This window comes from Athene cunicularia (assembly GCF_003259725.1).
Source record: "Athene cunicularia isolate RWA chromosome 2 unlocalized genomic scaffold, athCun1 chr2_part1, whole genome shotgun sequence".
NCBI classification, from domain to species: Eukaryota; Metazoa; Chordata; class Aves; order Strigiformes; family Strigidae; genus Athene; species Athene cunicularia.
The window spans coordinates 148,431,451-148,447,711 of record NW_020799095.1 but is presented as its reverse complement, the minus strand read 5'-3'; the positions used below and the strand labels follow the sequence as shown (position 1 = coordinate 148,447,711).

Genomic DNA, 16,261 nt, shown 5'->3' with positions numbered 1-16,261 from the left:
GGTCTCTCTGGAGGTGCAGGTGAGAGCAGGTGAGACCATGGCAATACTGTGTTTCATGCTGTTCTTTACTTGCCCAAGTACAACTCTGAACATCTTTAATTTCCTCTTTTCAGTCTCTCACCCTTTTTTTTTAAGCACTGCCTAGAGATTTTACGTGTCACAAAGTCCAGAAGTCCTGTTGTCTCTGGTGTTAGAAAGATGGTGAATTGTGTGTCAGACCCTGCTGATAGTAAACATCCATATTGTAGGAAGTGCCAGATGAGGAAAATATGAGGGTTTTTTTCCATGACAAATCTTTCCTTTCCTGGTGAAATGGTGAGTAGACCACTAGTGGTTGTTATTTCAAGGGAATCTGATGTGTTTTGTGGTGGGTTTGGGTCTCTGGAGACTCAGTTTGTGGTTTTGGCTCTATATCCTTGGCACCATAGGGGATCTTGTCCTTAGCTCTTCTCCCTCTTGTACCCCAGTGCTCCCATAAGTAAAATGGGAAGAACGATCATAACCTTCGTAATGCAATCTGAGATTAAAAAGACCTAGGGAGGAGCATCACTTTATGAACAAATATGTCTGGTTGGACCAAAGTAGTTTATAATCTTGTCAAAGACTGGACTGAGAAGCCTCAGGTATGTTTGGTGGCTGGCAGAGGTGTTTAACTGCAAGTTATAAGTAGGTGGTGATAAGACTCCAGGCAGGATGCTGTCCTAGTTTGGGCATGACATTTCAAGAGATATATGGAGAGATGTTACCCATTGCAGAGCACAATGTGAAGAATGATCAGTGATTTTCATATTTAACGAGCAGGGAAAGTCTGAAAGGACTGGACTCTGTAAGGAGGGTAGAAATCATGGGCTCGATGATGTGGTTAAACTTGAGGAAAAGCATTCTACGTATTTCAGTCAGGTGCTGGAAGAGACTCCAAGGGGTGAATGTGAAATATCGATAGAATCTTGGAATGGTTTGGTTTGAAGGGACCTTAAAGACTGCCTAGTTCCAACCCCCTGCCATGGACAGGACCACCTTCCACTAGCCCAGGTTGCCCAAAGCCCCGTCCAACCTGGCCTTGAACTCTTCCAGGGAGGGGGCAGCCATAACTTTTCTGGGCAACCTGTTCGAGCATCTCGCCACCCTCAGAGGAAAGAATTTCTTCCTTATAACTAATCTAAATCTATCCTCTTTTAGTTTAAAAGCATTATACCTCATCCTATCACTGCACTCCCTGATAAAGAGTCCCTCCCCAGCCTTCCTGTAGTCCCCATTTAAGTATTGGAACGTCTCAATAAAGTCTCCCTGGAGTCTTCTCCAGGCTGAACAACCCCAAATCTCTCAGCCTGTTCTCATAGGATGAGTGTTCCATCCCTCTGATCATTTTTGTGGCCCTGCTCTGGACCCGCTCAAGCAGGCCCATGTCTTTCCTGTGCTGAGGATCCCGGAGCTGGACACAGCACTGCAGGTGGAGTCTCATCAGAGAGGAGTAGTGAGGCAGAATCCCCTCCCTCAACCTGCTGGCCACGCTTCTCTTGATGCAGCCCAGGATACAATTGTTTTTTTGGGCTGTGAGCACACATTGCCAGTTCATATCCAGCTTTTCATCCATCAGTACCCCCAAGTGCTTCTCAGCAGGGGGGCTCTCAATCCACTCATCTTTCAGCCTGTATTTGTGCTTGGGATTGCCCTGACCCATGTGCAGGACCTTGCCCTTGGCCTTGTTGAACTCCATGAGGTTTGCACAGTCCCACCTCTCCAGCCTGTCCAGGTCCCTCTGGATGGCACATCCCTTCTCTCCAGCATGTGACCACACCACACAACTTGGGGTCATTGGCAAACTTGCTGAGGGTGCACTCGATCCCACTGTCCATGTCACCAAGAAAGATGTTTAACAGCACCGGTCCCAACACCAACCCCTGAGGAACACCACTGGTCACTGCTCTGCACTTGGACATTGAACTGTTGACCACAAATCTATGAGTGTGACCATTCAGCCAATTCCTGTTTCCTTCTGGAAAGGGCCCATATTTTCTCCAGTCTTCCTTTTATCACTGAGATTCCTACAGAAGCTTTTCTTGTTGCTCTTGACATCCCTGGCCCTTTAATTGTATCCCTTTAATTCTATCAGGACTTTGGCCTTCCTAATGTGATCTCTGTATGCTCATACAGCTTCTTTATATTCCTCCCAGGCTATCTGTCCTTGCTTCCACCCTCTATAGGCTTCCTTTTTTGCCTTTGAGCTTGTCCAGGAGCCCCTTGTTTATCCATTCAGCCTCCTGGCATTTTTGCCTGACTTCCTCTTTGTTGGGATGCATCGCTCCTGAGCTTGGAGGAGGTGATCTCTGAATATCAGCCAGATTGAGCCCCTCTTCCCCCCAGGACTTTATCCCACATTACTCTGCCAAGCAGATCCCTGATGGGGCCAAGGTCTGCTCTCCTGAAGTCCAAGGGTAGTGAGCTTGCTGTGCACTCTCTTCGCTGCTCAGAGGTTCTTGAACTCCACCATTTCATGGTCACTGCAGCCAAGGCTGCCCTTGAGCTTCTAAGTGACAGCAGATGTTTAAGAGCAGATTGTCACTGGAATTTGGAGGACCCCAGCACAATACTCTTCTGCCCTAATATGCTCATTTCAGAGCTACTGAAATTTTTGAGGGGTGTGTGGAGGTCTGATGGGTCAGGAACTTCCCAGAAGTAGAGCAAAAGGAATTAACAGATTTTTCTCACAAGACAAAGTAACAACAAGACCAGAACTATTTTCTGTGTGCTATTTAAAGATGTAAGGACATAAATGAATCAATGTCATGATACATGACTGGGTTATTTTTCTACTTCAATAAACACTTTCCCTCTAGCACTGGGCAAGCTGTCAGATCTTGAGCAGTGGCAGATGCCACTAAGGAGTATCAGCTTGTACTTTGAAACAAGGATGTTTTCAGACCACAGCTATTATGTTTTTCACTGACAAATGTATGTTTAGTTGAGGACTCTCTTGCCCCAGCCATACGAACAAGAAAAACTGTAATTTCAGGAACTACTGGTTAGATTCCAACCCATTGTAGTCTAGTTTATTTCTCAGATTGTTCCTCTGTGTAGTACGATTGTGGGACCAACTGATGCCAGTTATCTTTTGACTCCTAATCGGTATGGTCAATCATAAACAAATCTGAAATTAATTTGACTATTTCTTAATTTGAACAACTCAGCAACTGATTGAGCAGCTCTTCTAGCTGTTGAACAAAAGTATTTAAAACACAACATCTCCCCCCTGTTCTCTATGCAAAGTAAATGCTTTCTGCAAGTAAGTACTCCACTTGGACCAGTTTTGATGTTATAGGTCAACCAACAGTTGAACGGTTGCCAAAGGTGTCTGACCACCCCAGTCCTTCAGAAATCCCTTATAGAGTGAGTGAAGGTATATCACGGTGGTGATGCAACTGGTATGAAGCTAATGGACAGGATCTTGGGCACCAATGACAGCTTTGAAATCTTTAGGATGTTTCCAGACTATTCTGAACTCTAGTGACCTTGATCAGGTTTATGAGTGACTATGTTGCAAATTAATTGCTACACGGCTGTTGTTTTACCTTTTGTTTTACGTTTTACCATTTTGATGCCAAGGTGGAGCATTGGATTTCTTCAGAGAAAGGTACCTGTTCGTATCCCTGAAAAATGATGCACCTGCTCTCCCCAGAAGAACATTCAGTGAGTAGGGTCATATGGTGAAGGGTCACATGGTAGTGTCCATGATGTTTGTGATAAGGTTCAAGGGTTCAGAGACCTTTGAAAGACAAGGTGTCCTGAATTTGTACTTTTTGGGGACAACTGACTTCTATGCAGTGCATTAAATAAAATCTTTGATATGCTTGCAGTACAAAAGAACACCTGTAAGTATCATTTAACCAGCTGTCTTCATACTGGACTGGGTTTCCTGATAGACTAGCCAAACTTTCTACTGACCCCCGTGTATCTTGTCCACATGACCTTTCTGTTTATTAAATCAGAATATAATACAGAGACCCAACAGAGATTTTCTTCATTTCTTAGAATTAACTAAAGTGAACTCCAAGTTGAGATGAATGTCTTATTTCTTGTGGAAACAGAAGACAATGCCAGTTTTGGTGTGAATTTTGCCAAGATATTAATAGGGGTTTAGCATCATAAGGCTAACAGAATACTGCATCTGAGCATTGGAGAATGTCAGCCATTTGTCCTGCCTGTCTGGTCAGCAGCTTTTGAAAATGGAGCTGGGTGACATATATCTACTGCAGCTCTATCTCTCAATTGATCTGCAGATCATCCCTGGCTTTTAATTAAAACTTTTTCTTTGCCTCATCACTCTAAAAAAAGACAAATACAAAATTTACAATATTTTTCAAGAAAATATTTATTTTGTATATCTGCTGGAGACAAAGTTGTAAAATCTTTCATTTCAACCTCCTGGTAGCTCCTGAATGGAAGAACCTAGAAAAGAAAGATGTTACATCCTTCAGACCATGTGGTCTCTTGGAATTCTTCTCAGGCATTTGAACCTGAAGACCACATTCAACCTGCTACACCTCTTCTGTCCTCCTTCACTTTTCTCATCAAACAGTGAAATCAGTTTAGTGTGTGACCGGGGACCTGCAGTAGGCCACCTACCCATGGTCTTCTAGTTTATTCTTTGTCAACATCAGGTTGCCATGTTAAATGCAGGACAAAGAGACAGGAAAGAGCAAGAGTAAACTTATGGTTAGGGCACTGATTTAGGACACAAGAAATCTGGAGTGAGTTTCTATCTTTGTCCCAGACTGTGACCTTCCATATGTGTTCTGCTCAGTTGTACCTCTGACTTGTCACCCTCGTGAGATGAAAGCAATATTACAGTTGCTATAAATTCCTTCTCATTTCACAGGGGTGCTGTGAAGTTAATTAAGAAAGGAGAGAGGGGTGTGTTAATGGTGAAGTAGTAATAACACTGCACTGTTCAATTTTGCTTCTGTTTCCATTTTATCTTGCCACTTTTCTTCTGTTTCTCTTCAGCTCTTGCTATTTTGTCTCCTACCTTGGATATAGATCCCCTGGTTTGCGCAGCTGTCAATATGCTGAGTGCATGATTCATGGTGTTCTGCTTGGCAGATTTTTGAAGGTCTCCCAATGACACCTTTATTGATGTTTTGTGTTAGAGTTAGAAATTTTTATTTCATTTTAGAATTAGAAAAGTGGCACTTCTTTGTTATATGTAGACCAGTTTGGAAGAGAAAATAAAATATATAGAATTGATCTTAGAATGATCTATCTTCTGTCATCTTCTCTGTAAGCTGAAAGAAAAGTCCAGTGATTTACTCAAATCTGACAGGCAAATGAGAATCTAACCATGTGTTTTGAACTGATTTTTTCCCCATTATTTTCTTGTTTAGTTTGCTCTCATTTTCATTAACGTAGGCCACAACCCAGAGTTTGAAATAAAATATGTGATTATAGACTACAGCTGTTCTCGAGTTGGAAGAAATATTTGTAAACTTGGCAGCTGCTTGAGGAGCTGCAAGTGGAGGAAAGAAAAGCAATTAAACTTGAGTAGATTGCTTAAAAACAACACTGAGGGATTATTCCTTTGTGTGCTTTTGATGTCTCTCTAGGAGCAGGTATTACTGAATTGTTGTATCTCTGTATCTTTCCATATACCTGCAGATCCCTTCCTTCTCTAATGTAGGTCTCTTTTCAGAGAAATTCTGCTATGAGGCTGGATATGGCAAAATCACTGTATTAGTTGTTACCACTGAGGAATCATATCATCTAGCAATTAAGGTTATCCACTTTGTAATTTCATAGTTATCTCCATTCAGCCATCTGAGGATCTACATGGGATGTAGATATAATTTGGTCACAGACCGTATGCATAATGTTCAGGCAATTCTGCGAGGTGGCGAGGCTCAGTATAACCCAAGTGAGGTGAATTGTTGGATGATATGCAATAAAAGAAACTATATGTGCATGTGATGAGCATGTCATGGAAAGTTTTAAAAACCCCCACCCTTCATGATCACGGAGGGATGACTAACCAATGCCTGGTGTGATCTGGCAAATCCATGTGACAGTGGTGTGCCAGGATCCTTGGTGTACCAGGGTCTTTGCTCAGTTGTCAAAATGGAGTAACTCTGCTGATATACACAAGCGGATAAAGGAACCTCTCTGGGTGTGTCTGTACTTCCCCAGTTCACCTCTGTATTTTTAATGGATAATACACTTGAGGACAATGGGAATATCTTTATTCTTCATCATGTCAGTACTCTGCAGCAGCTGAGATTTGCCAGTGCTCTGAAATGTCTCATGATGTGGCATTTCCTTTGTCCATTGGATCTGGACACACCATGTACCCATGCAAGCCCTGCTTTGAGACCCCCCCAGAAGGACAGCAGCGCTTAGGCTTTGCTCTGTATCCCCTGTGTGGCTCTGGCACTTCCATTAAAAAATAAATACAAGCAAATTCAAAACTGAATTCTGCCTAAGCTTTTTGTTTTAGTATGGCTCAGGAAACCTTCCTAATTTTCTTGGATAATTTATATCAATTCTTTGAGGAATGAAAGATTGAGCTTTCAGGATTATTTGTCTAGTGCTACATCCTTAGAGCTTGCAGTATTCAGTATTTTAGGAATTTCCTAAGCCCAGCTGCCACATTTGTTAATGCACTTCCTCACAGGTACAACTACCTACACATTCAGTTTTTTCCACAAAACTATTGACAAGAAAGCCATAGGTCACCCTACCTATAGCATAAAACTATTCCAGAGATTGTGGGCTAAGCCTAAAGGAAGCTGCCTTAGAAACTATACTCTGTTGCCCTCCTCTTCTGCCTTTGCTGCTTCTTCCCAGTTTCCTGAAGAGCCTGATCCTTGTTACCAGAATAGGATATTCTGATCCAGATGTTTCTCCAGAAAGGGACAGCCTTCAAGGTTCAGATATCCATAAAGTAGATGGGTGGCAGTAGAAATGTGTGGCATAAATAGGTAGGTGTGGTTTACATCTCACCACCAGAATCTCATTGAGTTGAAGCTGAGAATGCAGCCAGCCTGTGGGTATATAGTATTATTTTTATCCCACTCAGTGCCACAACCAGGTTTGGCCTTGGTGCAAGGAATGCCATAAGCTTTTCTTCCCCAGGGCTTGATGCCAGCTGCCAGAGCCTACCCGTTCTCCCACTGTGGTGCCTGGATCCTTCAGCACAGAACACTTTCAGACCATGTCTTCTTGGCAGCTATTTCACCGTCTCTCTGCCTCCGCTATTTCTGTATTATATTTACACATTGCTTGCAGTTTTAAACTGAGCTATGGAGCGTAGTGACTGTCATTTAATATTTATTCATACAGTGTCCAGCAGAGTGACCCAAGCAGGGAACAAATGAGGCGTTGCTGTAATGCAAGTAAATAATTGTAGAAGAGCTACTGAAAGGCAAAAATATGGCATTTGTAGAAATACGTAGTTACCTGTGTGCTACATAACCTCTGTATATTCACAGTCTGTGTCGGTATATAACTTCAGTGCTTGCAGTACCTGCCTGCTTCTCTTGCTCGGCGATACCTGCTTCTGTGTGACCAACTGCACTCCACAACCACATGGCCAGAGAAGTCCTCTGGTTGCTTTAGATCAGAGGGCAGCTTGCCAAATCTAGGTTCCTTTGACAGATATTTTGTCAATGGTGAGTTAATGAAGGTGTTTATTTTCTTGCTGACTTTGTTGGAAATGTTCAGTTAAAGGCGACTGGCTGTGCAGCACAGAGGATGAAACTAAACATAGTGGATAAGCGAAAGACAGCACGCTCATGAGTCTGGAAAAGGGGAAGCACTCAGGAAAATCGTCTGCCTTCCTTTTGAGCCTAATTGCTGGAGCTGTAACCTCCCCAGCAAGAACTCCTCTTGAACAATGTTGTTCCAGACCCCTGTGATTTCTTCTTTGGCCAATTTTGTCATACTCTAATTGCAACTTTACCGGGCTTTAGAAAGAGTTTTCCAGGATAGATGCCCTGGCAGAGTCCCTCAATCCACAAGTGCTGGAGAGAGAGGTGAGCTCTTTTGCTAACCCAGCTACCCAGCTGACATGGCTGGAGGGGTTGAGGGGAGGGAACAGACACCTTTTGGGTTCACCAGCACACCCTTAGGTCCGAGAAACATGCTGAGTACGATGCTTGGGATTTTACCTGACCAAAAAAAATCTGGTGGGCAAGTGAAAAGGTGATTGCTCTGCAATGCAGTTAGTTCATGAGGTTAGGTAGTTAAAAAAAAAAAAGAAAAAGAAAAAAGAGTTGCTTGGTGAAGTAAATTGCTCTGGCAACAGGACTCTGTTCCAGTTAGCTTCATCCTCTGTGGGGGTTTTGGCAAGTGGCTGTGAGCTGAGAGTGCAAGCTGTTGGTTGCTTTTCCATCCCTGTCTGTCACAGCTACTTTGGCACTATGCAAGCACAGCAGCACCGATGCTTTTGGGCTTTCTGCTGTTTTCTGCTGCTCACTCCTGTAGGTTACGCAGTTTACTTCGTGAACGTGACCATTTTGACACGGTAACACAATCTCTTCTTGTACTTTTACGGAGTCTCAAACATCTGCTAAACCTACCCTTACCCTGACGGGTTTTTCTGCTCAGTGAGGAATACAAAGCATCTGACCAGGGTTAATGGGGGTTCAGTGGAACGAGCAGAAGTAGGAGCCCTTTCCATTCTGTAGTCTGGTGGGGCTCAGTGGTGGTTCCCCAGGAGATGTTAAACCTGTCTCTAGAGCCTAGGTTGCTTCTGTGCAGTTTTCTTCTTTGGGAAGAACTGCTAAAGCTGTTGAATGCTAGACGATTTCTACTGCAAGCAGGAAAAACTCTGTAGCTTTATTTCCAGCTCTGCCAGGCTGACGTGTGACGTGGTGCTTCAGGTTATGCAGCAGGACAGAGGTGATGGCAGTTGAAACAGGTGAAGAAAATGTATTTAGTGAGCTCCTTATAATACTGGGCCTTGCTGGATCGCATATTACCAGAGCACGGTGCATTTCTGAAGCCCTTCTTCCCTGCTTGGTGACCCTGGTCAGTGGGTGGCAGTTCAGGCTGACCAGCTGTCCCTGGCACAGATTGTCACCAAGTTGGGCACATTCCTGCAAATGCCCATGCAGCCTCTTGGCTGTGAGGGCCAACGGATCTGCTCTGGGCTTCACTTCTTTGTAAGGCAGCTGCCTTAGAGCTGTTAAAAGTCAAAAGGGTAAAATCACACTGCTTTAGTTAATTAAAAAAAAAAAAGGCAAAACAAAAAGCTGTTTTCTCTTCCTGGGGTGCTGCTGGCCTAGGAAGCAAGTTTCCATTTATATGTGGGGAATGAAGTGACCTTAGTGTTGGAGATTTTCAACACCAAATGGGATAAATGCTGAACAACTTGCTCTGAATTCACTGTTGATGGTGCTTTGAGTGGGAGTTTGGACTTGAAACTTCACAAGGTCCTGTCCAGCATGAATGACTCTGAGCACTGTGCATCAAACTTCTTGACTGATGCTCTGATTATTTTGTTCAGCTGTGGAAAGAGTTGCTACTTCATGGGGGGGGAAGAAAAGAAGCTAATTAACCATATTCTTACTTTGCCTAGAAAAGACACAAATTCTCCTACCTATGGTGCACACTTTGCCATGGAACAGCAATTCCTTCAGGTTATATTGACCTCTTAGAGCAAATGATTTCCTTAAAAATCACATTTGCTATTTGATGGGTTTTCTGTCTCATTAGGGAGCCATTCAAATACAGCAGATCTAATTTTTACCACTAACTGCATTGCAAATTCTAGACAGAGTGCTTCTTGAAGGTTCAGTTAGCAAGAAATGTGATTATAAAAGTATCTAATGACTTCAATTTGCATATACAGTATAGATACTTTCCAGATACTGTCTTTTATTAACCTTTAAGTGGCAAATATACCTAGAAATAAATAAATCCAGATTTTGTCATACTGTCTGACATTGACTAGCACCTTGCCCTACGAATACATCCATCTAAGTCTGCTGGACTACTCATGCAGGAAACAATAGTCCATATTCATATACAGGCAATTTAGGAATATGTGCATCAACTGCTTAGCCACTTTAACGCTCTTTCAACAGGATTCTTCCATGTTCTTACATTTTTTACAAAGGCTGGTGGGGAAAAAGCTCTCAGTCACTTTGTTTTGCTTTGTGGCACATCAGTTGCCAGCAATGCTAGTGGCTTTACATCCCACGTATGGATGTCCACTGTTTCAGGTAGCAGAGGCACTGGGAACAGTGCATTGAAGGACTCAGGCCACACCTCCGGTAAAGTCCAGCAATGCTGGAACCTGGGTGCCGTCAGTTCAGAGCACAAACATGCAGGACAGACATAGGCAGGCTGCTGGATCACAACCAAGTACCCCACAGCAACGGGCATAATCCTGCTCCATTCACAGAATTCTGACTGAAACCTGCTCTGAATCTTTGGTGAAGTTACCTGTTGACTAGGAGAAGTACCCATTGATAAGGCCTGAATGGAGTAGCTTGCAAGGTTACATTTTGGACTGATATGAGCAGGTAAAGGGGAAAATATTCCCACATTTGTGTTTTTCCAAAAATTTCCATGCCGTTGGAAATTTGGCCTGGCAGTAAGCTGGCCATGCCAAATCTCAAGTCCCTATGTTATGAAATGTGGCAACAGGAGAGTTTCTCAGTGAAATGTTTCTATGCTTCAAATGTATTTAACAAGTATAGGTCTCTAATCTTGTTCTTGGGAAAAGGCTGGGTTTGGATGGTATTTACCAAAAAAAAAAAAAAAAGGGGGGGGAAGGAGGGATCAGCCAGATGAAGAATGGAAGAATTTGAAAATTAACCTGTTCAAATATGGGCAAGTTACAGGTGAGTAAGGTGGAGAAGCTGGTCTCAACTCTCAACAGGTGAAAACTGTGCTGTCTAAAGTACACAAATATACCACAGAATCATATGGCATTTCATGAGGTATATTTTCCATTGGTATTTTAGGGTGAAGAAGGTCCTCCTGGATTTCCTGGACTGAAAGGGGATAAAGGAGAAAAAGTAAGTTCAAGTCTTGATGAATTATACTGTGAAAAGTTAAGTTTAAACTATTGTGTAAGGCTAATGAAAACAGACCCTCTTTTAAGTCTTTTGTTTTACCTGTTTTCTTGTTTTATGTTAACGTATTAAGAAAAGGAGACTATGCTGTTATACTATTTTTCAGCAAATTGCACCTTAAAATCTTTAAACCTGTTCATGATTCTCATCCACATTTGACAAATGTGTGAAGAACTAAAGGGCATGGACTTTGTGTAAACTTTGTAAAACTCCAAAACAAGAGTAGAAGAATGAAACAGAACAGAGCTCAGTGCTAATGCCTCCACGGACAGAAGCACCGGTGTTTCTTCAACATAAAACACAGAAGGCCAAAGATTATCATGTCCTTTCTTGCACAAAATATCATAACTTTTGGATTCAGATAATCTCTATCTGCTTACTGTGTCATCATTTTAGAAAATAAAATTATCCTGCACCAAGCTTGCACTGTCACCTAGCATTTACTTTGGACGCATTTGTCAGATATGCCTTAAACAACATTTACAGAAGGGATTTTAGGAATTTCAAGTTTTTCCACCTCTTGTGAAGTAACAAATGTTCAGGACTGCAAGGCAAGATCCTCCTCCAAGTAATACTCAGAAAACCAGCTCAGTTTATTCGGAGCCCAGAGTGACAGTTCGCAGTGCAATGTCTGTTTCTCATCTGAGCCTTTTTTACAATACACTTAAAAAGAAAGTGCTGCAGTGCCTAGAAGTAAAAATACCAAACCAGCTCCTCACTGTGCACATTGGCTTGCTTGTTGTGCGTCTATTGTCTTTCCATTCTCTTATTTGTTCTTTAAATTGCCAGCTGCATGCAGCAAAATTTGCCTTTTCCCCACATTTGCTTCAGTCCCCATTAGCTGTGGTGCTGCCAACCTCAACATATTTAGTTCCTTTTGTCCTGGTGCATAGGAAAATTTAAAATGTGGTGCCTGGTTTTCTGTTTCTTTGCTTTCTACGGCTTTGTACATTCACAGCTCTGAGACTTGCATCCCAATGGCCAGGGTAGTTCCTGAGGACTGCATGAGTTTTTCAAAGGCTTCTTTTTTGTTTGCTTTTAGGCTGATTACTTCTGTGCATTATAGCTGTGTCTAGAGGCTTCTGAGATTTGGGATGGATGCTGTACAAGCAAGGAGTAAAAAAAAAATAAATTAGTATTTAGTTACAAAACAACAGTTTTTGAGGCAATGGAATGGTGGACAGAGAGGCTGAGGGAAGATGATATTAAGACGACTCAAGGGTTACGTATCTAATTAGCTGCAGAGCTTTTATATTAATTTATTCTTAACTCATTTAAGTGGTCAGGAGTGCCTAGTTTCTCATTAACAGCTCATCAGTTGGCCATAGTGTGTTAATGTCAGTAGCCCTCCTCCAGAGACTGTAAATAATAAATGTTTGCTTTGAAATGATTGTCCTCATTCTTTATTCTTGTCTCGATATGCGTTACTCAAGTCCTTGCACTTACAATGGGTGTTAATATTGTGCTGATGATAATTCTTTGTTGTTACAGGGGTCCCTGGGCTCACCTGGCCCCCCTGGGAAAGATGGAGCAAAAGGAGAAGCCGTAAGCCTTTTTATTCCTCCCGTGTAATCCTTGCTTTTCAGTGCAAGGCAGGCAGTGGAAATCAATCTCTATTGAGTGGAACATGTCTTGGGGATTTGTATGGCCATTTTAGGAGCAGCAGAAACAAATGGTAGGAGGTTAAGAGCCTCAGCACTCTCCCTCGCACATTTGCAGGGATGGCAGGTGTCCTATGGATTAGCCATCCTGGGAGGCTCCCGGGATGGCTCCGTTACCATTCATTAAGATGGAAGCGGGGCAGTCGTGGCAGCCTGTGGTTTGGGACCCGCTGCTGCGGCTGTGTTGGTTAATAGCTGCAGCTGCAGAGCCTGACTGTTTGTTTTAAGTCTGGCAAAGAGTCATCAGATAGTGGAGATGACATGGGGTACAGAGGACTATCTTGTGCTTCTACAACAGACAGAGGTTAGAGAAATAGGTGTCTTGGTCACAGAAGCAAGGACATGAACTCCTCTTGTGCACTGCTAAAAGCTAAGAGCAAATGAAGAGGTGCAGGGTTAGCTCAGAGAAGAATGCAGCATACCAAATATTGCCTTTAAGAAGACTACAGTTGAAGCATAAAACCACAAACACCTTTTCCAGTTTCTTACCTAAGTGTGGTTTAGAGCTTTCCCTCCTTTCCCCTGCTTGATCACCATCCCTTTGAGTTATCTTCATCCCCATGGTGGAACTTTATCATCTCATTCACTGTCCCTTTGTGGAAGCGGCTGGAGGAACGGGCTTTGGAAGGGCAGGATACACAAAACTAGTGATATAGAGCAGAAAAAGCATTTTTTTCCTGTTACTTACATCCTGTTTCTGCTTTGTGCCACAATTGTCCCACTTTGGAAAAACTGTACTAATTTCCCAATACAGCTTCCAGAACTGATGCAACTCCATCACATCACACATGGCATGGCCTGGGATCGGACAGTGACATACTTGGGCTTGCAGAAATTCTTATAGGATGTGTTTATTGCACTGAAAGGTCACTGTTCAAGAACAGATACATCATGTTATCTCCAAGGAATCCATGTTTGTAGACTGTAGTCGGTGCAAGCTATTCACAATTTAGGGAATTAATTTCTTGCTACTTAGGTGATTGTGTTTGAAGAGCAGAAAAACAACTGCTTCAGCTTTCAGTTTGTCTCTTCCTGATTTTATTTTTGTGAAGAAAGCACAACGCAAACTTTCAGATCCCTGGATAATGGTACTCAGGACTGTAGATATTGGAACTTCCGTTTCTAATGCTGTATGTAATGACTGTTTTGACCCACCGCAGCCTTTATATATAAAGCATTAGCATTTACCATTGATATTGCTGTCACTTGCAGGGTGAACCAGGACAGCCAGGAGCTTTTGGACTGCCTGGGCCAGCAGGTCCAAAGGTAAACTTTCCGTTTCTTCTTTTCATGGGCAGGCATTTTTTTTAACTGACTTTTTATATGTGTGGATTGCTTATGTTTATGACTTTTGATATTCTCACTGGTGAATGAAGAAACTCAAAAGGCTCATTTTCATCAGGACCCTGCTAAGGTACTGGCAATTAGGCAAGGTATATAAAAAGAAGAAATACTTTTTGTTCAATCAACAGCATAGCTGGAGAAGGTGGAGAGAACATGTTTTGGGGCATATTAGCCTTGCTTCATGTCTTCAGTAAGACTTCCCAACTCTCACAAATATTCAGGTGAGAATTATTATCCCTACTCTACAACTGGAAAAATAAATTAATCATGGAGAGATCCTGGCTTGGATATTTTTGCCTATTTTGGGAGCTTTACTTTTGCACCAGTAGACAGTGTCATAATGATACAGAACTTGTGACAATGCTTATACCACTGGGTTTTCTTCAAACAAGGTGCTTCTAAATGGAGATCTGTCGAGACAGCTGTGTCAGAAATGTGCCTTAATTCTGAAGCCCTTCTCCTGAGCAATTCTTTAACCTCCTTTCAAAGTCTCAACTCTCCTTGCCTTGTTCTCTGGTTACTGAGGGGATAACTACCCCTCGGATGTTTTCAGTCTTGTTGTTATAACACAAAAATAAGATGGTGCACTGGATTGCCAAGTGTGTTTTCAGGGGCATCATGTACAGCAAGTTCAGCTCAGCCTATGAAAGGTGCTGCAAGGCCAACAGGCTGATTGCCCAAATTTACTTCACCCAGTTCTGTTCCTGTGCAAGAAAAGACCTTTGAGCACCACATCTTTCTGGAAGAGCCATATCTAGTCATCTAAACCTCCCCACGGAGTTCACTGATGCCTTTGTCCTCAAATAGGAGTTAAGTACCTGAACACCTTTCCAGATGTAGTCCTGACTGCCAGTTGGCTCTGTCTAGAGAGGACTCTAGGAAGCGTTTAATTTATATAGGTCCTTCTGGGCTCCTCAGCTATGGAGAGGCCCTTTCTTCAAATGTCTTTTATTTTCGTAGAGGGAAATGTTCATCATTTCCTAAAGTCTCCTCAGGAGGGTATCGGAACTAATGGTGTGCTTGTGGATTAGCAGAAATACTTGGCAGCCATCCCACGGTTCTCTGCGGGAGCCATATTGCCTTCAGCAACACGAAGGGGTTGAGTGTGGAAGCTGCATGGCAACATGTTCAGCAGGGGATAAATGACAGCTGCAAAGCAGGGCTGGGCTGAGCTAAGTGGAGGCACTCTGGATATTGTTTTCTCCTTCAGTGAGATTTGGGAGTGGATGAAACGAACTGGATTCCTCATGCACAAAAACCTGTCTGTCAGCTTCATTTCTTCTATCGTATAAATATCTGTTTACGTGTTTTCTCTCTGTCCTACATGTTTCCCATAGTGGAATTGAAAACCAGTAGACTATACGATGCTCTTTGTGGTATGAAGTTCCTCACCTTTGCTTTGCAAAGCTTTTACAAAACAAGATGAAATGAGGCATCTACATCTATTTCCAGGAGGGCTTGATCCTGGAAAATGCTCTGTATTTCCCACATCGAGCATGTATAGTTCAGCCGAGTAAAGAGACAGTGCTGAATAGAAGTTCAGCACTGTGTGGTGGGCAGGATAGGTGCTTGTGGGGCTGGACCTAAAGACATCTGACTACACAGTGCCAAGTGCTCTCAGGAAAGAGGTGAGCTTGGATAACCCCAGCCTCTCAGCTACAGTGGCTAAATATAAAATGATCATGTGCTTTCAGTGACTTATTTACTTCAGTGGGTGCGCTGGGTATATGCAGTGTCCTTCAGCTGGATTCTGGCCTGAGCTGTTTTAAGGAACAATCATGACTTTGCTGACAGGACTTTAAAATATGAATCCACACTCCTTTACTCTTTGGTATAGAGCCCAACCACCTCACCAGTGTGGAATGAGATCTGTAGAGACGGGCAGAGTTGGCAGAGAGGTCACATCTCCAATTACTGTTGTAATGATTGTTTTTTTGCCAGATCACTTTTTAAAAATTTTTATCATCAGCATCAATACAATGGCTCTGGACTCTACCCCAAGCTCCATGGAGAGCTACCTTGCAGTTTCTCTGGTTGATTGGGATGTGGTCCTTCCTGGCTCAATCCATCTTCATTTGAGTCAAGCCAGGCAAGCGCAACGCATGCTCAGCAGCTGTATGTGCACCCCAGGAAATTCAGCCCCCTATTTATGTGCTTGGCTGAGGGATTTCCAGTCTTTTGCCT

At 42.8% G+C, this 16,261-nt stretch overlaps 1 protein-coding gene across 1 annotated transcript in view; it reads left to right on the top strand.

Moving 5' to 3' along the window:
* Positions 1–16,261, top strand: part of COL22A1 (collagen type XXII alpha 1 chain) — a 244,421-nt gene that overhangs the window by 119,077 nt on the left and 109,083 nt on the right. The window contains exons 13-15 of the mRNA XM_026843424.1: positions 10,962–11,015; positions 12,564–12,617; positions 13,946–13,999. Of these exons, the coding sequence (XP_026699225.1) occupies positions 10,962–11,015; positions 12,564–12,617; positions 13,946–13,999 (162 nt within the window). The remainder of the gene's footprint in view (positions 1–10,961; positions 11,016–12,563; positions 12,618–13,945; positions 14,000–16,261) is intronic.